Below are 27,568 nucleotides of genomic sequence, written 5' to 3'. Positions count from 1 at the left end.
AATTTATTTTTTTCAGAGTACTGTACAACTGCCAAATTCTATTGGGGAAGATAAAGAATTATAGCCCAAAAATACATTTCCCTAGGCTTTGGGTAAAACTAGTATATATAAGCCATTGTATATATCTAAAGGGATTTCCCCCCCCCCCCCAATTTTAGGTCTGTATGTTAAGAAATTAGACAAACTTACATGTTTGCTTTCAACGCAAAGTAGTGGCTGAAAACTGAAATTGTGGTCTTCCAATTTCGGTTGTGGTTCTTCTTGTACTTGAGATAACATCTCAATATGTTTCTTCTCAGTGGTCAATGTAGATGTTACCTGCAATATCACATTATGGAGTTTTTGATGCCATTGTTTGTTGTCAGATACAGTTTGCTTTTGGAGACCATCTACCTCCTCTCTTACAGAATGGAGTAACTCTTGAATCTTTTGTATCTCCTTGTCTTCCAGATTTTTATGAGACCAAAATGATTCTTCAAGCTTCTTGAAAGACATCTCAAGAGGCTCACTCAGCAAGGGTTCAATTTTATTTTTCAGACTAGGCCTTTTGGTAATGAGATGCTCCTGTTTCACAAGAGAGACCCATTTATCATTACTGTACATCTCTGGAAGAGAATGGCAATCTCTGTCAGCTATACCTTCTAGATTAGCTTGTTTGTTATTATGTAGTCCATCTATTTTACTTGGTGGTTTGTACAGATCACCATCAAAACTGGACTCCGTAAGAGTAATATTGGTATAATAGGAAGTTTCACCACAATATGGAAACTCAATGCAAAAAAATTCATCTGACTGATACACTATATCCACTGGGCATGGGGTCATCTGAACTGCAAATGAACCAGTATCAACTTGGTAGAGGCTTGTTGACAGTGCAATATTCTTTTCTTTCAACATTTCAATATAACACTGTAGTTCTGATATTTTGGAGGACATATTCAAACTCTGCTCCTCATATAGCTTTTTCAAAGAAAATATTTTTTCTTTGACACTTTCAAAGTGTGCTTTAATTTCTTTGTTAGATAGTTTGAAATCTTCATAGTCAATTCCATCACAACATCCCAGAGAGATTACATGTATTTGCTCCACATCAGGTTGTGCTGTTATTTTATTTTTATCTATCAATACACTAGAAAAAGGAAGTCCCTCTTCTTTTACCTTGTTACTTTTGTCCATGAGTTCTTGTGCCATAATATCTGTGCTCACGATACATTCCAATTGTGAGTCTTTCAGCTCTAACTTTTCTATCTGCAGGTGTTCACACATTTTCTCCAATTCATTTAGCTTGTTCAAAGTCATATGTAGGGAAGATACTAACTGGACATAATCATTTTGGCCAGGCATCAGATTGTGAGGAAGTGATGAACAGTTGGCATCTGTTTCTTCGTAAATGCTGCCCTTGGTATCAGCACTGAAATACATTGATGACTGATCATTCCCATCTACCGCTGACATTTCTGAAGTCTGGTTTTCTAAATGTTTAAGACCTTGCAGTTCCTGTTTCAAGTTCTCTTTTTCTATTTCACTTTCTTCCAGTTTCATTTCCATCGTTCTCAAAACAGTCTCCAATTGCTTTACTTGTACAAAGTAGTTTTCTAAAAAAAACTTCTTTATCCTCAATATCCATTTGAAGCATCTCAAGTTTAACTTGGTATTTATGCAATTCATCTTCCTTTTCTTCCATAGCTAATCTGAGCTGTTCCAGGGAAGTATTGTCTAAAGTCAAGTCATTTGTTGCATGCTCATTCCTCATTTTCTTTGCCTCAACCAGTTGCCCTTTCCCTTGCAGCAACATACTGCCAGAATATTGCATTTTATTTTGTGCTGCCCCCTCCTGTCTTAAAATCTCACCTGTTTCTGGCACTGGCTGATTTTTTTCAAGTTGCAAAAGCAAGGGATCTTTTTTCTTGTCCAAAGACATAAGCTTTAAGTCCAGTTCCTCACATTTACTTGTACGTTGTTTCTCTTGAACTTCAAATTTGGCTTTCTCCACTTCAAGATGGTATGCTTCCTCCCTGAAAACACATTCTAAGTTCTCATTCTTTGCTTCCAGTGATAAACATTTCCTTTCCAATTCCTTTTTAGCTTCTGACATCAACAAATTATTTTCGCTATGACTGTCTGACAGCTCCAAGAGGTTTTCCTCCCTTTCCCTCAAATTATTAGAAAGAGATAGGTTTCTTTGCACGAAGTCCAGATTTTTTAGTTCTAAATTATTGACAGTACTTTTAACGATGGAATTTTCTACATTAACTTGTTCATTTTCCTTTTTATTTGAGGATAATGGCATAGACAAATCAAGTTCCTTTTGGCTTACTGATGGAGGCAGAATTTGTAGCTGCTGTGCTGAATCCTCGTGTAATAACTTTTCTATTTTTAAATCCTGAATGTCTGCTTGTTGGCCATCTGATTCTTTTATCAACATTTTGAGTTTCTCATCACTTTCCTTAAGAGATGCCAACACTTTAGTGAGCAAGTCCTGCTTGTCAAATAGAGTTGTTTGTAATCTACTAATCTCCTGTTCCTTTTCCTGTACAAAATCTGTATGTTTCTGCTCTACTTCCATCAATTTTCTTTGCATTTCATCTCTGGCTTGGGACAGTCCTTCTGATTGTTTTTGTAAGTGTATGTCTAATTGCACACAGGAAGCAAGAGATGCTTCAAGAGAGGCAATACATTTTTTATTTTCTAATACCTCATTTCTAGATGACTCTAGCTCTTCTTGTAGGTCAGCCACCTGTTTAACTAACACAGCTAATTTCAGTGAGTTGTTTTCTCTCTCTTTCCTATGTTTTTCTTCAGATGTTGCATTTTTTTCTTGAAGGTCAGCATTGGCTTTTCTTAGCACCTGTAGCTCTCTTGTTTTGTCTTCCACAATTTGATTGAGATTTTTCATCTCCAGATTTATGCTTACATTTTCATTTTCAAGAGCTCTTAGACTCTCTTTACTTTTAACCTGTTCAATCATCAGAGCATTTTCCAAGCTGCAAATTTTGTGCTTCAATCCTTCCTTTTCTAAGCCAAGCTCAATCAAGAGTTGTTCATTTTCTTTTTTCCATTGAGAAAGAATCGCAATCTCTATTTTAAGTCCTTCACCTTCTGCACAAGCTTTTTGCAACGTTTCCAGTTCTCCCAGTTTCATACTAAGCTCTTCAACTATGTTTTCTTTATGCTTCAAGAGCTGCTGGAGAGAATCTCGTTGATTTTCCAAGTCTGAAATAGCAAGTTTCATATTCTCTAAAATAACCAAATTATCTTGCTTATTAAGTTTCCCTTCAAGCAATTTTAACTCATTTTCCAAAGAGCTATTTTTATCTGTAAACAGAAAGATTATGGAGAAAATTTTATTAAATATTATATTAATAAAAATGGAAATACTTTAATTGGCTATTACATGAAAACATTTTTGCCAGTGTACACATTGCCAATACACCAATAAAAATGAACACCTCCTTAACAACTAAAGCTGGAAAATTGGCATTGTTGTAAACTTTCCATGCAAGGAGAGCAGACCATAGTTTTACTCTGCTTTGTAACCTGGTTTGGACAGCATACACAAATCAAAGTTTGCCAATTCTGATGCAGTGGCAAACAGTTTTAATCAAACAAGGTATTTCTCCATTAAACCCAATATTCGAAGGAAGCAGGGAGGGCACAAGCACAAGCTCTTCCCCAACTTTCTAAACCATGGTTTGGCAGAATGTGATACAAACCAAGTCACTAGAAATTCTGGAGTTACTTTTAAAATAAAGTAGACTGAGGGAGTTAAAAATAGCTTACAAAATATGCCAAGTTTCTGATTTTAATACACTATACAATGCACCAGCAAGTAGGCAGGCACTGCACTTTCAAAGTTTGTTTCTTTTTAAATATGCAAATGATACACAGTACATAATAAAAGAAATTCAAATTGAAAGAAATTCAGGTTTGGACAGAACTCCTGCAACTCTGATACAAGAAACACTGGCCCTATGTGTTTGGTCAAAAAGAAGTGGCTACCAGATTTTCCCTTAATTAGAATTTTTCAGGTTCTACACATTTATTTTTGATCACATGCCTGCCCTTCCTGAATTTAGTTAAGGGATGAGGGATGGAATTTTAGTTTGTATATGCTATGTACTGTTTAGGTATTTTATTTATTTGCTTAAGTAAATTGTTTATGTATTGTATGTATTTTTATGTAATTTTGTAAACTGCTTTGATCTTTTTGGAAAAGCGGTATATAAATAACTTTATTAGTAGTAGTAGTAGTAGTAGTAGTAGTTATGTGGGGCCAAAACAAATGGCTGTGAAGGGGCAACTTCATGCTTCCCTTTTGATTGCCGGATCGGGGCACAACCCCAATCCAGCTGTTTGCTGGCTCAAAAAGAGGCGGCAAAATGCAGCTCCTTTTTGAGCTGCCAAAAGGGCACCCTTCCAGCCGCTGCCTTGTGGCGCTCCTGCAGCACGCAGCATATATAGGCTGTGCTGCTGGAGCACAGCAACAGTGCTCACAGTCTGGTCAGGTGGGTGGTATGACTCTGGCTTGGGGGCAGCATCAGGGCATGCATCATCTAAGCGCCATGCCCCCATGCCGCCTCTAAGCCAGCTCTTACTGCCAGTCTGTTTCAGACCATAGTTTACCTATGTTTCATTTTTCCATAATGAACTGTACTCTAAATGGCTCACAATAAACATTAGTTAATAAAATTAGGCATATTTGAAAAAGCATTTTAGAAAAGAAATATAAACCCTCGAGCGAAAAGAAACAAACTGGATATACTCAATATTATAATGAAATAATCGAGACTTAACTGACAAAAACAGAGTGAAATCAAAGCAAACAACCTAACCTTCTGCACCCCATGACCAGTTAGAACTAGTAATGTAGCAGCCTGGCTTAAATGCAGTTTATTTATCTGTTGGCCACATTCACATAGCTGTTTTCCTCCAAGAAGCTCAACATATCACATCTAGTCCTTATCTGCATAACCATCTGCTGAGTTTGGGTAGATTGAGAAATAGTGACTGGATCAAAGTCGCCAAGTAAACTTCATGGCTGTGTGGACATTTGAACCTGAGTCTCCTCAGTCCTAGTCTAGCACTTGATCGTTATACAACTAAAGGGTAGGATCTTCTCACTAGATCAGATGGTTCACTGCTTGTTCCCTCAACCTCCAGAGAAGGCAAGGCACCAAAGGAAAATGTTGAGGAGCATTAATTGTAGCAAATCTTCCCCACAGCATTTCTCATGTCCCAGCCTTTAGTGCTAGTCTTACTGCACTTCATTTATATATAACTGCTTGGCTTCCAGGATGACTAGGCTTACATAACCACATCCCAACTATCTATCAAAATTCCTGTGCCATTTATTGAACTACAGTGGTACTCCAAATATGCAGGGACAGCCATAGTGCCTATGAAAAAAAAATGTGAAGCACACATTGTGTTGATACTTTCCTTAGGCCAGCAAGTCCTGCTTTTAACTATAAGAATGGAGTCCACGAGGAAGTCAATAGTCAGTAACTATTCTGAGAGATAAATGGTGTCAAAAAATCAAGGGTCAAGAAAACTGTAAATCAGGATTCTAGAGAGTATCTGTAACCCATTCATTATACAGCACAGAGGCTGTAAAACCATCAGCACCACACTGAACACTCAAAGAGTAAGACTGAAGTTATTCTCAGCAAGGTGTTTGTAATTGACTTTTATAGGTAGCAGGTTTGGCCAACCACAGATCCCAGACAGTGTTCAAGGAGAATGTGCCATAGCCATGTTCCTCCTGATATCTTGATTGCAGGCCCCACTTTGACTGTGGGAATGGTCTGGGCCAGATAACTGAGGCTCTGCCCTACTCTTGGATTGAGGTAGGAGACACTTTCCTCCAGCTCCTTCTGCTGCCCTGAATTCAATCTGACCTGTAGAGGAGGACAGCTTGTCTGGTCATCAGTTGTCTCCTATGATCCCTCATAGATACGTCTGCTTCTTCTTCCAATGAAGAACTTTCAAGGTGTGTGGGGGGAGCATGACATCAACCATAAGATACAAAACTCATGCTAACTTTCAAATCACTATGCTAGCAAACTTGTGATTCTAAAAATCTTTTTTTCCCATGCCTTTTTTTTTTTAAAAAAAAAAGAGACAAAAGAGGCCAGTGAGCTTTGAAAACTAGCATAATGATTTTTTGCCTTCTGTTGACCTAATTAAGATTTTAATACAATGTGTACTTCGGAATGGTACTCCAAGAATCACGTACTTTGGAATGGTACTCCAAGAATCACGTAAAACACAACTCCAACTAGAATTTACTCAGCATACAGTATACATTTTGCACTTAGAATCATAGAATCATAGAGTTGGAAGAGACCGCAATGGCCATCCAGTCTAACCCCCTGCCATGCAGGAAATCCAGATCAAAGCATCCCCGACAGATGGCCATCCAGCCTCCGTCTGAAGACCTCCAAGGAGGGAGACTCCACTACACTCCAAGGAAGTGTGTTCCACTGTTGAACAGCCCTTACTGTCAGGAAGTTCTTCCTAATGTTGAGGTGGAATCTCATCCATTGCTCTGGGTCCTAGTCTCTGGAGCAGCAGAAACAAGCTTGCTCCCTCCTCAATATGACATCCCTTCAAATATTTAAACAGGGCTATCATATCACCTCTTAACCTTCTTTTCTCCAGGCTAAACATACCCAGCTCCCTAAGGCATTCCTCATAGGTCATGGTTTCCAGACCCTTCACCATTTTAGTCGCCCTCCTTTGGACATGCTCCAGTTTCTCAATGTCCTTTTTGAATTGTGGTGCCCAGAACTGGACACAATATTCCAGGTGGGGCCTGACCAGAGCAGAATATAGTGGCACTATTACTTCCCTTGATCTAGACACTATACTTCTATTGATGCAGCCTAAAATCGCATTGGCCTTGTTAGCTGCCGCATCTCACTGTTGACTCATGTTCAACTTGTGGTCTACTTGGACTCCTAGATCCCTTTCACATGTTGTCTCATTCAGCCAGGTGTCCCCCATCCTATATCTGTGCATTTCATTTTTTCGCCCTAAGTGCAGTACCTTACATTTCTCCCTGTTGAAGTTCATTTTGTTAGCTGTGGCTCAGCTTCCTAGTCTATTCAGGTCATTTTGAATTTTGATCCTGTCCTCTGGAGTATTAGCTATTCCTCCTAATTTGGTGTCATCTGCAAATTTGATAAGCATTCCCCCAATTTTTTCCTCCAAGTCATTGATAAAGATGTTGAACAGTACTGGGCCCAGGACAGAGCCCTGTGGGACCCCACAACATTATGATTTGGAAAGATAATTAAACATGATTAAATAAATAAATAAAGGACTCACTTTTCATGTCTTCAGAAACATGTTGACTCTGCTGTAGAAGCTGTTTGGTTACACAAAGCTCATCTTTTAATTGGCATATTTCTTGTAGTTGCTGAGCTGCCTGGCAGCTGATGAGGCTGTTTTGCTTCTTTACTTCCTGTGACACAAGTTTGACAACAAACAATGAAAGAAATGGCTATGGTAGGCACATCTATGTCTTCTGATTCACAGGACCAGTTCAGATGTTGTAATGTGTTCAAGTCGACTCTGGCTGCATCTGCACTACAGAAATAATGCAGTCTGACACCACTTTAACTGTCATAGCTCAATGCTATTGAATTCTAGGATTTGTAGTTTTGTGAGATATTTAGCCTTCACTTTCAGAGCTCTGGTGCCATAACAATATTCACAATGTGAATACAATACTCTGTATTCACAGGACACTTTGTGGATGGATAATGTAAGTTGTTCTAGGATGCAGAAAACTCATGTGTGACTAAAACTTGTTTAGTGTACTTGATATTTTCTGCCAAAAAAATCTTAGAAACCAAATTTATTCATTCTAAAAATACTATAACTGTTACTTAAAAATGAAAACAAAACAAACTTTGTTGTGATCCCCACAGTACTAGGAAATGGGCATAAAATCCTTAAGGAAAATATATATTTTCACTTACTTGCAAGAAAGCCTACTATTATTATTTTTTTAACTGCCTTCACGTTGACTTCAGTTTATGATAAGCCTATGAATGGAGAGACCTTCAAGTCACCCTACCCTCTACAGTGCTTGCTCAGGTCTTGCAATCTCAAGTAACTTCTTTGACTGTTGGCAGGAGCCCTGGTAGTGCAGTGGTTAAATGCCTGTACTGCAGCCACTCACTCACAAACCATAAGGTTGCAAGTTCAATACCAGCGAAAGGACTCAAGCTCAACTCAGGCTTGCATCCTTCCGAGGTCGCTAAAATGAGTACCCAGATTGTTGGGGGAAATTAGCTTACAGTGCACTGATAAGCAGTATAGAAATGTACTTGCTATTGCTATTGCATGTCTAAACCAGGTCCTTTCACCTCTGCCTCAGTTGAAATCAGTATCCATCATTGGTTCTGTTTGGGTGGGATCAATTGAACATGCATGTGCTGCCTTCCCATCTTTGAGAAGAGGCGACTGTGGCTAATGTGTAATTCTTATAACCAGCTTCTCTGCAGATTTCAACTGCAAAATGGTACAGAACTTTTTTTGTGGCAGGGAATCCCCACCTTGAATGGGATTAAAAAAGCATCCTAATGGCAAAATGAAATAAATATATTAGGACAATTTTTGCTACAGCTGATTTTTATCATAAAAATGTGCTCAGGGGTACTGAAATGCCTGATCTGGTAAGATAAGAATTAAACAGAAATGACAGAAAAATACTGTAACCACTTTAAATAGAGCAGCTTTACATAAAACCCCCGTCACCCAAGCTATCACATGTACCGAGGAAGACAATATGTTATGGACCACGAAACCGATGTTGACCATTAAAGGAGACCCTTTGTACAGTCCCACCACCATTAGAGACAGAATGATATGAATGAGGGACATTATTGTGGTTACTCCCAAGCTCTGGAATTCCCTGACAAGGGAGAACAGTTTCATTATTTTATTGTCCTTCTGTAGTCAGGGAAATGAATTGTTTTTCATGCAAGCCTTAGGCATGTAAAATAGCCTGTGACCAAAGGAGTTCTAGTTAATTAAGTGACAGCTTTCACTGGTGTGTTTTTAGCTACTGGTGTGTTAAATTACTAGTATTTACACGGTATTTTAATTAGTGGTTTGTTTTTAGAGTTATTAGCTACTTGTTCCTGTGTGCCTTCAAGTTGTTTCCAACTTATGGCAAACCTAAGGTGAGCTGCACTGACTGCTTTTTTGGAAGAAATTGTTATGTGGTATCCAGAGTCATAGTCCAATGATCAAACCACTACACCACATTGGCTTTCCAGTGGAAATTGCTGTGTGCCTTTAAGCCATTTCTGACTTATAGCAATCCTATAATGAGGTTTTCTTGGCAAGATCTGGAGAGTAGCCCTTGCCTTTCTCTGAGGCTGAGAGAGTATGACTTGCTCAAAGTCCAGTAGATTTCCATGGACAAGTGGGGATTTAAACCCTGCCCCCCCAAAGTTCTAGTCCAGCACTCAAACCACTACAATCACAACCAAATAAGTGAAAAATGGGGGAGGGGGGTTGTCTTTGTAGGTAAGACATACCAAGAACAGAGCTTCAAGAAATTTTGGGCATGCTGATTGGGGGATTCTGGGATATGCAGTCCTAAAAAGTAACTTTTTCAAACCTCTGACCAGGAGGATGCTAATTATTACACTAGCAATTGACAGCTGACAGGAAGTGGTCTCTGAACAGCTGCCAAGCAGCATATGCTAACCAAGGAAACATCTAGCCAGTTATAGATTATGCCATGACAAGGCTTTTGTAGGGCAAATATTCTAGAAAACGCTTTCGAGCTTAATAGGAAAGAGAAACTGAGACAGCTGCCAAGACTCTCCAAGTAAAAAACAATAACTGAGACAGGGTTAGAATTTAGGAAGGTTCGGGGGCCATGTCTTTCACACAAATAGAGGATAAATCTTGGGGATAAACAAGCCAAAAACTGGACATTTCCTTTCACAGCACATACAGAAGCATGAGTGTCTGGCATTGAATTTTATTTTATTTTTTAAAAAACAGCAGGGACTATGAAAGAGTTCAGGACCCTCTCCACTGAACATCAAAGCTTTCTGCTAAAATCAGCTCCCCACACCACAATTATGTGAAGGAAAAGAAAAACGAAAGAGTTGTTCCTAAAGAAAATGGCATGCAGAGGCCCACACCGCCCACTCCTGAACCGCTAAGATAACAGATGGCATTGGCAGGGCTTTGTTGGTCTCGAGCCCTCAATTATCCATCTAGTTACTCCTAGCAGATGGGCACCAGTACAGCAAAGCCAAATTTAAGAGAAGGGACAACCAGGATGGGAAGCATAAGCTGGAAATTTGTTGGCAAAGCTGGTTTGTATTTCCAGCTATTTAAGCAAATCAGCCCAAAAGCAAGATTAAACTTGTTGTTGCTTCTGTTCATTGTCATCCTTTCCTCCCCCACCCTAATGCCATCTTTTAAGCCTCCATTAGAGAGAAAGGGAGGGAAGAGATATGCTATTGTGCCAATATTCCTTGAAAGTGCCCAAATTTAAAAGCTCAAGGTTCTCTGGCAATTTTTGATGTGCACCCAAATAATGAGCATCCTGCAGTTTAAAGACTTCTTAACACAGTTTTCAGCCCAAGCATATGGGCCATTAGCCAATGATTTTAGAAGCACTACTATGATACAATCAAGGCCAAGTGGTTTCAAGAGGATGGAGTGCGCAGTAGGTTTTACAACCTCTATGATTATCATTGGAGGCTTCCAGCACAGAATTTGGACCAAAAAGCTCCTGGAACTCTCCTGCACAGAAGCCAAAGGGCAACCTTCATCGCTTGGCTTCTTTGCTGAAATCAACAAGGTGTTCTCTTCTTCCTGGCTGCTTCCCCAGACTACTTGACTACTCACTCAGAGTTGAAAAAGTGACTACAAGTCCCAGAATGCTCCAGCCAAAGTTTGGAAGCAGATATTGTGTAGATGTTCTCTCCATAAGATAGGACTGATGATGATATTAACATGGCTACTCGAAACTAAGCCCTGTTCATTTTAGCATTGCTGCCAGAGATGTATAAATGTTGGCATTCTGGAACATGTGGGATGGGTGGGGGGGGGCTTTCCTAAGCTCTGATTTCATCCATTAATTGCATAAGCAAGCAAATAACTGTAATTACAAGTAACTGTAAAGCAGACTTCTGCAACCTGGCACACTCTTTGGGAACCTGGACTACAACTCCCAATAGCCTCATCCAGCAACAGCCATGTTGGCTTGAAAACTGTAGTCCAACACATTTGTAGAGGACTAGTTTAGGAAAAAACACTTAAGACTACACCATCTGCTGCAGTAGGCTATTCAAGATCTACTGAACAATGATAACATCTCTTCCCTCTCTAACAGTGCATTTTGCCTAAGTGGCCAAGAACTGGTCAAACACTAGGAATACTTCAAGGCCTAAAACAGGTTGGATGTGTTCCCCCTAATATATCTGAGCATTTTATTGCCAAACCTGTTAGTTGCTATTCTTGAAAGCCTCAGGTACTAGTGTATCTACTCTAAACACCCCACAACACCTCACAAACCCCACCCCAAAACAAGGAAAAACCTAGAAGTCAAAACAAAGCCTGTGATTTCTGAATGATGTCAGGGTACAACAGCCTCCAACAGGATAAAAAAAATTGATCTTTTGTTTATCCTTTTTCTTCCAAAATAGGATTTCTCTCTATTCCAACAATTGGAAAAATAGAACCAGCTGCTATTAATTCACAGAACTGCTGCTCCTGATAGGCTTCCAGACCTGACTCCTACTTGTTGATCAAAAAAGGCAAAGGAAAGGAGCTCAACTGTTTTCACATCTGAGAAACTGTACTGATATATTTTAACCATTTTCCAGCATTTATATATATTTAACACACTCCTACCATATGAAGCAGAAGAGTATGTATACATTTTACAGCAGAGATGGGCAAGTCTGGTGAGTCTGGGGTCTTAATTATTCCCCTCCCCAACCTGCTGTACCCTCCAACCCAAAAGTGGCCAGAAGTTCACTTCTGGTTTCTTAAGAATCATGTTTGCAGTAGAAACAAAAAATTGTGGGAAAAAGGAGAGTGTTCATCTTTTCTTCCAAGAAAAGTGTGTTTCCTGGATACTTAAAACAGTGTAATTTTATAGTTTCTTGTGGGTTTTTTGGGCTATGTGGCCATGTTCTAGAAGAGTTTCTTCCTAACATTTTGCCAGGAATGTTAGACTTTGGGAGGCTGCAAGATCTAATAGCCATGTCATGCCTCACTGTGCCCCACCCGTTTCAACAGATGGAAATGAGCTCTTGGCTAGAAGCCATTTTGACTGCTTTTGATCAGCCACAAGGGTGTTGGCATTTGAAGACTTGGTGGGCCATAAAGCATCTTTGTTCCTAAATACACCTATTCTTCTCCAGAGCTCAGAGGGCTGGGGAACACATGAGGTATATCAGATTAGGAACTGTTATACAGCTAAGTATATAATTTACTCGTATAATTTTACTTACCTCACACATATTCTTCAATTCATTTCCCTCCAGTTTTATTGTCTGCATAGTCTGGTTTGCTTGACTCAATTTCTCTGTCAAGTCATTAGCCTTTTTTTGAAGTTCCTGCTTTGCTGAGCAGGTCTAATAGGGAAAAGGTGGTAAATTTCAATATATGGGACCATGTAACATAGCAAAATAGAAAAACTTTGTTGATGTAGATGGAAAATCATAGAACAGGCCAATTTTATTTTTACCATTATATGGTCAAAATGACAAGTCTCTAGAAACATACATCTACCATAATTAAGGTTAAATACTAGTGCTAAAAATAGCCATAGATTAAACACACTGATAAGGAAACTTGCAGATCAAAGTGTGGCCGACTTGAGTATAAGCTTTTAGCACTCTATATTGATCAAAAGCCTGAAAAAACAGTTGTAGTACAATAGAAAATAAAAAAGCAAGCCCTTTGCAGATTTATCTTTTAACCATTGTTGGCTCCTGTTTCAGTGAAGCAGTCAATCTACTCCAAGTTTTTGTCTCAAATGAGATTAGCTATCCAAGGTGCTGAACCTATTTGAGGTTTCTGAATGGGTGACTTGAACTACTCTGACCAATCTTACCCCCTAATTTCCTACAATTCTGTATATCTCTTTACATATCACATTCCAACACTTGACACTTATCCAACAAAACACATCATAGGACTTTTCCTAAAGCTATCGAGTGGCAATAAATGCAGCAAAGAAATCTTTCTTTTCTGCATCTATTGCATCTGTGAAATCTTGTCCAGCAGAGCTGTTCAAGGTGGTTAAGAAGCTAACTCAGACTCCTTCCACCTTGAACTCGATATTACAACCTACTGAGGCCTGCTGTGACACCTTCAATGATTACTTTGCAGATAAAATCTCTCAGATAAGGGCCAACTTGGACTCCAGCTTTAATACAGAAACAAGAGAAGTGTCCAGCAACTCTGTTAATGAGGTTAATTTGGATCAATTTCACTCTTTGACTGCTGATGACGTAGACAAGCTGCTTGGAAAGGTTAAAAGACCACTTGCCCTCTCGATCCCTGCCCCTCATGGCTGGCCATCCAGGGAGGGGAGGCAACTATGAGTTTACTAAGATCAATAATTGATGCCTCCCCTCAGGGAAGGCTGCTTTCCAGCCAGTTTAAAACTGGCTGTGATCAAACCCATTCTTAAAAAGCCTTCCCTTGATCCCCTGAAGATATCTAACTACCGTCTGGTCACTCTTCTACCATTTTTGGGCAAGGTGATTGAGAGGGCATTTGCTAACCAACTCCAAGCAGTCTTGGATGACACTGATTATCTTGATCCATTTCAAACTGGCTTCAGGTCAGGATATGGAGTGGAGACTGCCATAATAAATAAATAATAAAAATATTTATTTATATCCCGCCTCTTCCGTTTTGGGCATTGAGGTGGGTAACAGCAAAGTTTATACAATATAGAACAATAAAAACAACAAGCCCCACAAGACCCCGACCCAACCCTCCCTCCCAAGTATAAAATTAAACAATAAAACATGGTTAAAAAATACATAATACATCAAAATTAATAAAAAAACACAAATAAGGAAAATAATAAAAGGAGGGGGATTCAATTGGTTCTGGATATTATCAATCGGGGAAGGCCTGCCAGAAGAGAAAGATTTTTGCCACCTTTTTGAAAGCCTCGAGTGAAGATAATTGGCGAATTGCCATGGTTGCCTTGGTTGATGATCTCCATCTGTGCATTGACAGGGGAAGTGTGGCCCTGTTGGTGCTCTTGGACCTCTCAGCGGCCTTCGATACCATAGACCATGGTATCCTTCTGGAGCACCTGAGGGAATTGGGAATCGGAGGCACTGCTCTGCAGGTTCCAGATGGTGTCGCTTGGTGACAGTTGTTCAGCCAACAGGAAGCTCTAACCAGGCTGCCCTCAAGGCGCAATACTGTCGCCAATGCTATTTAACATTTACATGAAACTGCTGGGTGAGATTATCTGGAGACATGGGGCAGGCTGTTATCAGTATGCTGATGACACCCAAATTCATTTCTCCATGTCTCAGACTGCTTCAGTGACCAAGGAAGTCATCTCCCCTCTGAATGACTGCCTGAAGTCAGTAATGGATTGGATGAGGGAAAATAGACTTAAATTGAATCCAAATAAAACAGAGGTACTCCATATAGGCAATCCCAATCCGAGTATGGTGATAAACTCTCCAGTTCTGGATGGGGTGACACTTCCCCTAAAGGACTGTGTCCGTAGTTTGGGGGTGCTCCAGGACTCGTCGCTTCAGTTGTCATCCCAGATGGATGCGACAGCCAGGAGCGCCCATTATCAGTTTCGGCTGATTCGCCAGCTACAACCCTTCCTGGAACAGGAAAATCTAGAAATGGTTTTACATTCACTGGTAACTTCTCGTCTCGATTTCTCCAATACATGGGGCAACCTTCATGCCACATTCGGAAGCTGCAACTGGTCCAAAATATGGCAGCCAGATTGGTGACAGGGACTTCCAAATTTGATTCTATTACACCTATCTTAAAATCCCTACACTGTCTGCCCGTTAGCTTCTGGGCACAGTATAAGGTGTTCGTTATTACCTATAATGGTATACCTATAAGCATGGCTTGGGACCAGCTTACCTGAGGGAACATCTCCTCACATACAATCCTTCCAGCACTCTCAGGTCCTCTGGGAAGAACCAATTGCAGTTAGCGAGAACTAGACTGAAGATGACTTCCCAGAAGACGTTCTCTGTTGCCGCTCCAAACATCTGTAATGACCTGCTGGATGAGATCCGCCATCTAACATCTTTGGAGGCCTTTAAGGCAATAAAAACTGATCTCTTCCGGCAGGCCTTCCCAAACTGATCTCCTCAGAATTTTCACTCTCCATTTGTTTAGCTGTACCCACTGGACTTTGATCTCGTTTTATTTTATTAAGCATTTTATTGGGAATTGTTTTTAACGGTATTTTAGGGTGGGAAGGAGATTGTGGAACTAGGATCTAATATGTCCTGTTATGCTTTTATCTATTGATAGTCATGATTGATTTTATTGTTTTGGTTTGTTGTTACCCGCCTCGATCCAATACACAGAGAGGCAGGATACAAATTTTATTATTACAACCTATGCATCTGTTGGCCTGACTTATTTTTTTTATCTATTTCATCGGGTACAATGCATGGGCATGTGCTTTTTAGACCTTGCTTATAATGCTGGGAGATGTGACAACTAATGCATTGATGTCAGGTGGGGTGGGGAAAATCAGCAGGATCTTGATTCTCCTTCAGGTTATACACAAAAAAGAGCCAAACAAGGACATAAGGCTGACATAACCTAGATGCAACTGGTAAACTTTGGCATGTCCCCAGATGGATGCTAGGTAGCACTACAGAACATTAGCAGAACATAATATTCAATGTCATCCATAGGCAGTTGGTAGCAACTTATGTCATTACATGACAAAATTTTATCCTGTGAAAATTGCTAGTTGGATTGCTAGTTTCAACTTGCTAGTTGCAACTTGTAGCTGAATTCCTCTGCAACCCCTTGAGGCCTGCATTACCTTGTATGAATTATGATGCATGAGGGTGAAGGAGTGCTATCCTGCACCACAAAGCCCTGTCCTGCCAATGACCAGGGCAAAGTCTTTCTTTACTTTCTTCTGAAAAAGCAAGAGGGAAAATGGCTTGTTTTGGTTTTCTGAAAACCAGCCTATGGTTGGTGACATGTTGCTTTGATTTTTTTGTATTGGATGTAGCAAAAAAAAAGACAGAGGGGTAAACAAAACAAAATACCATCCCACCTACTAGATGCCTTGAACTTATGAATTCAGACCACTGAGAATTTCCACCTAAGCTATGTCTCAGTTCATTAAAAAAAATATTTTGTTGATTTAGGTCAGATATTCTTATGGCTGATATTCACAAATCCCTAGCCTGGTTTCAACTTTTTGAAGTAAGAATCTCTTTAGATGCTATACTATGTTGGAATACCTGTGCATAAGGACAGTTACAACATTATATGCAGTTCATGGTTGCACCCTTGATACTGAAATTAACCTTGAAGTCTCTACAAATTTAACTAGTCTCTGCAGCTTGCTGAACAATGCAGCACAATGGAAAGCATTCAGTAGCAGCCCAGTGTTTCATGCTTTACACACTGGTCTGCTTACTAGTTTTGTTTGAATGTTTCATATATGAGATACCTACTTTTTCCAGTTCAGCTTTAAGAAGATTATAGTTATCTTTGGCTTGAAGCAGTTCCCCTTGTAGACTGGACCTGACCTGTCCAAGATGAAGAGAGTGTTCCTGGAATGGTGATGATGGAGAAAAATGAAACAATAATAAACAAGAAATGTATTAAAATTCTCCTATCTTCTTAGCTTGATTACAGGGCTATCATTTTGTTTTGTAAAAAAAGAAACTTCTTAGTTGCTATGCTATGTATCAAGGCAACAATATAATGTGGCCGTTGAGAAAGAAGAAAATTATATATTATACAGAGAACTGTAAAACTAGTTCTGTCAGATCAGTGGAGCTCTAGCAACTGACATCTTCTTGATTAGCTGCCCTTCCATGCCAAATGACCAATTGCTTTGGAAAGAGTGGTTTCAAAAGCAGTTTGTGACATGTCAGCTGTTCAAATAAACAAACAAAAGAAGCAAAAATTCTTCAGCATTAATACACTATGTATGAACTTAAGGAGGTCTTTGGATCCTAGTCTATATAGGCATAGGAACTGAAAATTAGGGATAAAACCAAGTAGACCTGCTCATAAACATCTTATGACTAAAAATGTAAAGGAGAAGAGGGAAAACAGTGTTTGTGAGGCAAGAATATTAAGGCTATGTTCCTGCACACAATTTCTTGCACTCCTTTTTTCTGTAATACCATGGAACTCCTGGTGAAATATGTAAGATTTATTTTATATATGTCTCGTACTTTAACAGATTAAAGTATGTAAATATAAGTCTATTGCTCTGAATTCTATTGTTAATCCTGACTAAAACAGAACCACTGAATCAATGAGATGTCCCTTTCTGTCAACTCACTATTCAGCTACTGACTCAATGGATCTACTCTAGTAGGGACTTACTAACAGAATAGTACTCTATGACTGCATCAACTCAGACAGGGATAGGCATATATAGGATGGCACTGAAATAATGCCAACCTGTGACTAAAAACAGATGAATGCTCAGCAGAGATACAATGCTAGCTACCCACTCAAAATGTATAGCAAATCAGGAGAATTACAGTCCCACAGAATTCTCTTCTTAGCCTTTGTGAATTCCCCGTCTTCTCTGGTTAGTGTTAGCTAGAATAGCAGTACCTTTACCTTTTGGCATTCTTTTTCCTTCTCTTTTATTTTCTCTTGTAAAGCATGTTGGGCTATTTGGAAATTTTGTCGCTGATAACTGAGCTCCTCTGAAAGCCTTTTCACCTTTTCCTCTTTTGCAGCACACTAAAACAAGAGTAATGAAATATTTCTAAGGTTGGAAACATGTGCCACATAATTTGTACACAGGCTTAAAATAAATTTATTTATTATTTTATGTTTTCATTTCTATCCCAACTTTCCATCAAACTGATAATAATAATAATCCAATAGTAATCAGGGTAGCTAAAAACATCATTAAACACAAATTAATGGAAAATTAAAAACAGATAAATCAAAGGCCGCAATAAAACCATCATATTTATCAAGTATTTAAAATCACCACAATAAATCAGTAAGTTTGAAAAGGTCAGTTTGAAAAGTTGCGTCTTCACAATTTCCCAAAATGCAGTGAGAGGGGGAATGCTGAAATTACCTTTCTCCTAATATGGGACCCAAAGCATACTGCAATACAAGTTTAAACACCATTTTGGTCAGCCTCCTTTGGACATATTCAAGCTTTTCAACATCCATTTTGAATTGTGGTGCCCAGAACTGGACACAGTATTAAAATCTGACCGAAGCAGAATATACTGGCAGTATTATTTTCCCTAGCTCTTTTATTGATGCATCCTAGAATTTCGTTGGTTTTCTTAGCTGCCCCATCACATTGCTGACTCATGTTCCGTCTGTGATCCACTAAGACTTCTAGATCCCTTTGTCATTTACTGCTGTCAAACCAGGTGTCACCCAGTCTATATCTGTGCATTTCATTTTTATCACACAAGTGTAGTACCCTACATTTCTCCCTATTGAAACTCATTTTGTTAGTTTTGGCCCAGTTTTTTAATCTGTTAAGGTGATTTTGAATTTTGATCCTAACCTCTGGAGTTTTAGCTACTCATCCTAATTTAGTGTCATCTGCAAATTTGATAAACAAGCCCTCCATTCCATCATCCAAGGCCCCATACAGATAGGCCAAAATAAAGCTGCTTCGGGTCACTTTGGAGGTATGCTGTTTAAGGACTGGAGCGCAGCTTTGGTGCAGCTTCCGGACTCTTAGGACGCATGTATCATTTAAACAGCATATTTCCAAAGTGACCCAAAGCAGCTTTATTTTGGCAGTCTGTATGGGGCCCAAGTCATTGATAAAGATGTTGAATACCACTGGACCTAGGACAGAACCCTGTAGCAGTCCACTGATCACTTCTCTCCAGGATGAAAAGGAGATTTGAGTTAGACTGGTTAACCAATTACAAATCCACCTAATGATCACCTCGTCTAGCTCACAAACCTTGCAAGGTCTTCAAGGCCCCGCGCACTTCGATCTTCAGGGCAGCTATTGCTAAGAGTTCCAGAGGTGAAATATAATTCCACCTCTAGGAGGGCTTTCTCCATCTCAGCCCCCAACCTCTGGAACGCGCTGCCCTTTGAGCTCCGCTCAGCCACCTCCCTACCTCAATTCAGGAAGGGGTTAAAAACCCACTTCTTCGAACAAGCTTACCCAGACCAGTAATTCTTCCCCCCCCCCATGTCATGTCAGCATTTTTTGCCAACATGTTATCTCTACTATTTTTATTGAACTGTTTTTTACTGTTTATAATGTATTTTATTGATCTGTATAATTGTATTTTTACCTCTTGTTGTTCACCGCCCTGATTTCTTAGAAGGGCGGTATATAAATAAAATTTTATTATTATTATTATTATTCAAGGTTATCATGGGGGACCTTGTCAAAGGCCTTACTGAAATCACAATGCACTACAGCCACAGCATTACCTTCCTATACAAAGCTTGTGACTCTCTCTCAAAAAAAGAGATTATCATAGTCTGATATGACTTGTTTTTGAGATACGCATGCTGACTTTTAGTGATCACGGCATTCCTTTCTAAGTGCTTACAGACTGTTTAATTATCTGCTCTAGAATATTTTCTGGTATTGACGTCAGGCTGACTAGGCGGTAATAATCTGGGTCCTCTTTTTTTTTCTTCCTTTTTTGAAAATAGGGGCATCTTCTCTGGTCTGCTGGGACCTCTCCTGTTCCCCAGGAATTCTCAAAAATTATTGCCAGTGGTTGAGATGATTTCTGCCAGTTCTTCTAATACTCTTGGATGTTGGTCATCTGGCCCAGGAGATTTGAATTCATTTAGAGTAGCCATGTAATCCAGTACTACTTTACTTATTCTGTGCTGCATTTCCCCTATTGCATCATCTGCTCTATTTTCCCCAGGTTAAGGGAAAATTTTCTTTTCAAAAACTGATACAAAGGTGTTGAATAATTCTGTCTTTTTTGTTACCTGTTAGCATTTCATCATCTTCTCCATGCAGTGGTCCTACCATTTCCTTGTTTTTCCTTTTGGTATGAACGTCCACTACCCTCACCCCCCCCCCCCCAAAAAAAACACCCTTTTTATTGTTTTTAATCTCTTTAGCAAGCCTGAGTTCATTTAGCTTTTCTGACTTTCTCCCTACATGAGCTAGCTACACCATGGAGCAATGGTCTTACTCAGCAATATAAGGCAGCTCTTTATGTTCCCGTCTCCAGAACTAAAGACAAACTAGATGTGCACCATACTTTTCACTAGAAAGGTTTTGTGAATCTGTGGATAAAATCCTATGTTCATTTTATGATAGCCTCTCCTTTGATGATACTTTGCTGATGTGAAAATATTATTTGAAATCCCTTCTGTAAACCCAACAGACACATGCAAGCCACTGCTGTGTAATGTTCCAATGAGTGTTGGGCATGCCTGCATGAAACAGATGTTAAAATTCTGACAACATGCACATGAGATTTGAGAAAGCACTTTACCTGATCAGTAGCTTGATCAAGTTGTGCTGTAATTCTGCTCATTTCATTTTTGGTCTTGTTCAGAACTTTATCTTTTTCAGCTAATTCCAATTTTAGATTTTCAAGTTGTAGCTGAGTTTCCTGAAGTTTAGTAAGGCTGAATTTCATATCTTGTGTTTGAATTTGCAGTTTATGCTCCAGTTCCTGAATGCTGGATCTTAACTCTGTGCATAAAAAAACAAAAAATATAGCACTACTTCATATGTTTAGGCAGAAAACAATGTAATAAACAAAGCTTGAGCTGGAAAAGAACAAGATTTCACTCTAGATGATACTACTAAATCTGTACACGCCTGCTTACAATAGGCAAGGTAAATAGCAAATCCCTTAGTTTGCATGAACACAAAAACAGAAAGGAAAGGAAAAGCAGATGGTGTGCCTCACGAGGTACCCCCGGCATGTTTTTTTAAAAGCATAGTTGTCTAAATTTGGGCTCCAAAATAGAAATCATAAGAAAATTAGAGGCTTTTGAAAGGGGAAAAAAATCATTCCTGGTTGCATTTTGAAAGAAGTCTCCAAGTGGTTTCTAGAATATTCAAAAGCTTTTTGTTTCCTTATGTAAGGCTTATTTGATTGGTAACTTCATTTATTTTACATATACATGGTGGTAGTTTTGACTTAAAGATATGCTAAAATATGTTGAACTGCTCCTTTTTTTAGTAGGAACTTATCCTTATTGTTTCCATATTTCTGTCTGTGGTACCAAATTTCTATAATGCTCATCTATTTTGTTAACTGAAGTATATACTTATGCCCTGAAGCAACTATTGCCAATGTAATGTTAGTAGTATAAGGGCACAAGTACTATAAGTTTACTATGAAATTACTACACTGCAAAATTCATAAACAAGGTTGATTTGGTTACAATATTTGCAAGCTACCTTGGTTCTGGGCTTTCAGCTTGTTGAGGAGTGGAGAATCCTTTGAACTGCTGAGGACACTGGAGCTGGTGAACTCTTTCTTTGCTGATTTCAGATATCTGTGACTTGGAGTTGCCCCAGGTTCCTGAGGAAGGTGTGATGTCACTGACCCATTTCTTATAGGAGTTTCTTGACTACTGGATGAAAAGTGGCTTGGTGTTTTCTCTTGTTGCCATGAGAACACTGATGAGGAAGCTTGCTGCCGAGCAATTGCTCTGCGACTTATCATACTTTCAGGACACATGGCATTTGTTTTCTTTTAGAACAAAGGGAGAAAATATTTAATTGAACTGATCACAATATGGAAATGCTTCAGAGAATAAGAATTTGCTAGTCTGAGATCAAATAAGGAACAAAGTACACTCCCCATTCATCCATCATCATCAACTCAAAGATACATGAATGTATATGAGTATTTCAGTTTGTTGTATCAGCAGAGAACTACTTCCTATGTTTTGCCACAGGACAAACTGTATTGTTATCTTTTGACAAGCTGCACTTTTCTGTTCCTGAATCAATATTTTGCATTTAAATATTCTAAATACAAGTAATTAAATCATTACCTGAGACTTCAGGCTCTTCAGTTCTGCTTCCAGTCTTTTCCTTTCTTCAACTTCTTTACTGTATTTTGCTTGCAGTTCTTCAAATTTTGAATCTGCCAATGCAGAATAGAAACCCTTCAGCAACCTTATTATTTTACTTATAATCTCATTATTATTTTTTAAAGATCTTATACACATAGAAACATACATAACACTATGTGGGAAACAATTAATATATTTAAATTATGTTTTTACAATGTAAAATATAATGAAATTGTATTATTCAGAAATAGGGAACTTCCATTACAGAACACAATGTCTAGGAGACATGCTGTCAGGATAAATACAAGACATAATAAACAAACAAGACAGATTAAACTGCTTTTAATTTTTGGTAACAGTGGAGAATTTTTTTTAAGATTAAGAATTACATCCAAACAGTTTTTTTAAAAAGAACAAAATGTACCATAGTAAGTTGGTGTCAGAGGAGCAATGAAGTTCTTCTGTGGTGTGCTATCGAAAGATGCATCTCCAGCAATACTGATCTTCTGACTTTTTTCCAATTCAGATTTGTATCTGTTTTTTGTTTTTAAAAAGGTTAGGAAATTTAGCTATGCAACAACAAAAATAGGATATATCCTTATTGGATTAGCTGAAATCAATGTGACAACTTAATAAATAAATGAGGTCTCGTTGAATTAAATGGGAATTGAGGCTGCCTCTGCACAAATAATGCCATTTGACATAGTTTTAACTGCCATGACTTGATGCTGTGGAATCCTGGGATTTGTAGTTTGCTGTGGCAACAGTGCTCTGACAGAAAAGGCTAAATATTTCACAAAAGTACAAATCCCAGAATCCCACTGGACTGAGCCATGGCAGTTAAAGCGTTACTAAATGGCATTATTTCTGCAGTGCCATTGCAGCCTAAGCTCAACCATTTTACAGAGCAATCCTATTCGTGTCCATTCCTAAGTCCTACTGTTCCATAGGAAGTAAATCAAATGCAGTTTGTTTTCTAACAGATGAGTGTCCTAATCTGTATCTCTTATTCCTTTGTACCTGAAAACCCTAATCCATGTTGGAATATTTAGTTTGTATATGTAAGGCACAGCAATGTTTCACAAACTTCCATTCTGTTCTACAGCCCCAATGAGAAGTTGCTCATATCAGTGCGTGGGATTTTGGGGAAGAATTTCCATAGAATATAAACAAAGCAGAACTCTTAGTCAGATACTCTTTATAAACTTCAGTCTTAAAATGTTAGTCTAGCTGTGACTATTGTACCTACTGTAACTGTAACGGTTACAATGAAGCCTAATCTCCTTTTAATGCTATCCAAATTGAGGGTCATCATTAAATTTATGGCAGTGTATGCCACCATAGGAAGCAGTATTTCTTTTCATTAGGTTCCCTCTCCACATCATACAATAATTCTGTACATTCACCATTGCTTGCCTTTTCTCCTAAAGTTCCTCAGACACTGTAGCTTCTCCTCACAATGGTATTGCTTTTAAATGTACACAATGCCAGTCAAAAGAGCCAGTGTGATGAGTGTGCAACTATGATTCTGGAGCTCAGGGTTCGAATCCCTGCTTGCCATGGAATGATGGGTACATCACAGTCTCTCAGCCTCAGAAGAAGGCAAAGGTAAACTCCCTCTGTTAAAATCTTGACAAGAAGACTCTGTGATAGGCACACATTAGGGTTGACATAAGTCAGAAATGACTCAAAGGCACAGAACAACAATTTCCAGACAAACTGGCTTCAAAGATATACGCTGCATCAAGAGTGATCCTTCTAAGCATGTTGATGACAACAAGCATAACCTCGCAACCTTCTGATGTTTTTGGTTCTTCCTCAAAGAAGAAATCCTCACCTTTTAAGTTCTTGCTCTAGCTTTTCGATGTTTTTCTTGCTTGAAATGAGTTGCCCCTCTTGAAAGTTAACCTGTGATTCTTTCACCTGAAGTTCATGACAAAGTTTCTGTCTTGCGTTTTCTAAGTTATCACACAGTTCCATTAAATTCTGGTTTTCTCTCTTCAGAGTTGCTCCTTCATTTTTTTCTTGCTCAACCTTTGCAGAAGAGATTATAATTGATAATCACGTTCAGCTTGACTTCTAAGTTTTTAGTTCATGAAAAAAATCTTACTTGGTTCTAAATAATAGAAGTTTTTTCTCTCTACTACTTTTAGAGTATAGCATATAGATTATCCATGCCTTGCCAAAACAAAACGAAACAAACAAACAAAAAAAACCCCAAACAGGTACTGTTTTATGGCTCACATTCCTTCCAGTGGAACAGATGCCCACAACACAGGAGAGGTTTCTTCAAACTGTACAAGTCAAATGTGTATAGCTGCACTATGTTCTGCCATTCCTTGCATAATGATACCAAAGTTAACGATTACAGATCTTGCCAGATATTTTATTCTTGTCAGATATTGGGGTTATATAAAAACAAATTTTTGAATAACCCCAAGAACATCATGCTGCACAACATGCATTATGCTTCTGGCTACATGGAGCTTCCATTCTCTGATTATACAAATTACAGTCATCTTAAATGGGTCTTCAGAGCAGAAGGTTGCCAGAAGCTGTAATCCAGGGGTTTCTACTACCTGCATCACCATTTTTTATAATGAAAGCAATTACAAATTATGAGAGCATACTATTATTGATTAAAAACAAAACAATTTCAGAATTCCTCCTAATAAGTGTAATATTTTATACATCCTTAGGATACCTTCTGTTTTTGTTTTTGTAATGCTGCCTCTAGAGATTCCAGCTGAAACTGCTTCTGCTGTCGCTCTTTTTTAAGCTTCTCCAGATGACTTTCAAGTTCTTGAATCTTGTGAAGGACTCTTGTGGAAAGGCCTTCTTTCCACTCTTCTACAGCCCAGCTCATTTTATCTACTTTTCACTTCCTTTATACACAAGAGACAGACACCACAAAGTGAAGAAAAGAATGGTAAATAAAGTCATTGCCCTTTAAGAATCTAAAATTATTCTGATTTCTCATTCAACGAGGAATGGTTTTCTTTCAGGCTGGAATCTTATGGACACATGATTCAAGGTAAGTCCCATTGATTTTAAGAGAAGATATTAAGGCTCCAGCCTGATTATGATTGTAGAACTATTTGAGGATTGAATATTTTAAGGAACTAATAGGAATGTGCAATTCAGTATTAGTGTTTTAAAGATAGCTTTTCTGGATTGTACTGTATTATTTGAATGATATAATCCCACTTCGATCCTTGGGAGAGGTGGGATATAAATAAAAATGATTATTATTATATTCCCAAGCTAAATATTTATAGATTGCGCAGCCAATCCTATTCCCCAACTACATACTTAGTGGCTCAGGGTGAGAAGGCAAAATGATGCTTTCATTGAAGAATTTTGATGAACTTTGGTTGCAACTTTCTTTTCTTTCTTTTCTATACTACCTTTCTCCTAACATATAATATGTACCCTAACAGTATGAGTGAAAACAAACTGCAATTAAAGTAATGGATAATAAAAATATTTTTTCTTAAACAAACAAACAAACAACCGCAGGTGATTCATCAATGTCAAAAACATTAATTTTAAAAACTGTTAAGATGTAGTAATGATACAAATGCAATTCATCCCCATTTCTTCTACAACAGTTAACGCTCTAGGGCTAGGCAAACAGAAGGGTCTTCCCCTGCCAAGAGTAGTGGGTCATCCAATCTGGGAGCCGCTCTCTTCCTGTGCCTTCCCTAAAGATACCTCCGATGGTGATATGAGTGAGAAAATGACCTTCCTCAAGGAGCTTTTAAATTTGGGCAAGCGCTGTTTATTGTTGGCACTTGGTGCAGCGCTGTCTTCAAAACGCATTTTATTCTGCTTTGTACTACACTTTGCACAGGAAAGCACTTAACTAAAATGAACAACATCAGGACAACCAGGCCATTTTTTAGTGCCAGAAAAGAGCCTGGCACCTTGACCAACACACCAACCATTTCTGTACCTTTATCAAGGTTTCATCTTTTAAATAATCTGTATTTAAAAGATAAATAGTCTCATTGATTTATGTTTCTGTAGTAACAGAAACCAGATTCTACCTGTACCTATGAGTCAACCTGTAATGTATAGACACTCATCCCTCCATATTTGCAGCTTTGATTATTCACAGATTTGATTAATACGTTCTCTCTAGGAATCTCTAGGTCCTCCAGTGCAACTCTATGGCCAACTTTAACTAAAAGTTGCACTGAAAGACCTGGAGATTCCTAGAGAGAATACTCTTCTAGGCCTTTGCAGCTCCTCCAGTGCAACTCTATGGACAATGTCTGGCAGATGTTGACCAGAGAGTTGCACTGGAGGACCTAGAGATCCCTAGAGAGGTGTCCTCTCAGGAAAAACACAGTTGGTAATAATGGGCAACCTAACAATGGCGGTAAACCAGAACAACCATTTCAAAGGAAATGGGGGGAAATCAAGAAGGCCTGGGTCTGAGATAATCCACCTGATAGAAGTATAATATCATGCGGATGACAGCAGAAGACACTGGGGCAATTGCTAAGTTAAAGAGGGAAGCGCAAAGGCAGGCTTGCTGCCGGAGGACACAAAAGGAAACGGAGATAAGGGCCACAGAGGAGCTACATATTACAGACCTAAGCAATGGGTTTCTGCAGCCCAGAAACAGAGACTAGGGATGGGAAAGGCAGCTATGAACGAACCAGGCAAGACCCTAAAATGGCAGCCGCGTTTAAAACATACGTAGTTAATACTCACAGGCTGCATCCGCACTGGAGAGATAGCCCGGTTTGATACCGCTTTTGTCTCAAGCCGGATTACCTCTCCAGTGCGGATGCAGCCACAGTCACCGCATAGAAACTATACAGCCCCTGGGACCATTTCCTTGTGAAGACCCTCCAGAGCCCAACCCAGCCTACCTTCTCCTTCGGGTTCCTCTCGCCTTCTTCTTCTGACTGCTTCCAGCGCCGCCGGAGATTCAAATCTGCCAGCGTCGAGTTCGTTTGGACCATCCGAGACGCCGATTGGTCGGCCACCGAGTCAGTCTTCTCCCAGCGTTCTTCAGATGAGCCAATAGGAACGCGAGGTGCCTCGCTCCTGCGCGGGAAAGTGGGTTCTTTTCGAACCTCATTGGCTGAGGCGACAGGGGAGGGCGGAGCTTAGTTTGTTTTGTCTGAAGGGAAGTAAAAATGTGTGGCTGGAGAGTTCGTTAGGAAGCGGGAATTGAAGGGGAGGGCGCGCATGCGCAGTTTGGTGCGTTGCCCATTTAGTTGGGTTTTCATCAGAGTGCGTCTTTGTTGTTGCTCCCTGCTTTAAGGCGACTCTGTCGTAGGCTTTTTTCCATGGCAAATTTCTTCACAAGGGTTTTGCCATT

The 27,568-nt window shown here is 39.2% G+C and overlaps 1 protein-coding gene across 1 annotated transcript in view; it reads right to left on the bottom strand.

Moving 5' to 3' along the window:
• CENPF (centromere protein F) overlaps positions 1-27,243 on the bottom strand; it is a 40,170-nt gene extending 12,927 nt beyond the window's left edge. Inside the window, 13 exon segments of the mRNA XM_042445377.1 lie at positions 190-1,602; positions 1,604-3,315; positions 7,330-7,465; positions 12,501-12,623; positions 16,707-16,805; positions 17,836-17,961; positions 20,688-20,890; positions 21,608-21,902; positions 22,210-22,301; positions 22,655-22,764; positions 24,068-24,264; positions 24,935-25,115; positions 27,114-27,243. Of these exon segments, the coding sequence (XP_042301311.1) occupies positions 190-1,602; positions 1,604-3,315; positions 7,330-7,465; positions 12,501-12,623; positions 16,707-16,805; positions 17,836-17,961; positions 20,688-20,890; positions 21,608-21,902; positions 22,210-22,301; positions 22,655-22,764; positions 24,068-24,264; positions 24,935-25,096 (4,668 nt within the window). The 5' untranslated portion in view covers positions 25,097-25,115; positions 27,114-27,243.
• Positions 27,244-27,568: the final 325 nt, after the last annotated feature.

Source organism: Sceloporus undulatus, chromosome 1 (genome assembly GCF_019175285.1).
Source record: "Sceloporus undulatus isolate JIND9_A2432 ecotype Alabama chromosome 1, SceUnd_v1.1, whole genome shotgun sequence".
Classification (NCBI taxonomy): domain Eukaryota; kingdom Metazoa; phylum Chordata; class Lepidosauria; order Squamata; family Phrynosomatidae; genus Sceloporus; species Sceloporus undulatus.
This window is presented reverse-complemented; position numbering and strand designations above follow the sequence as displayed.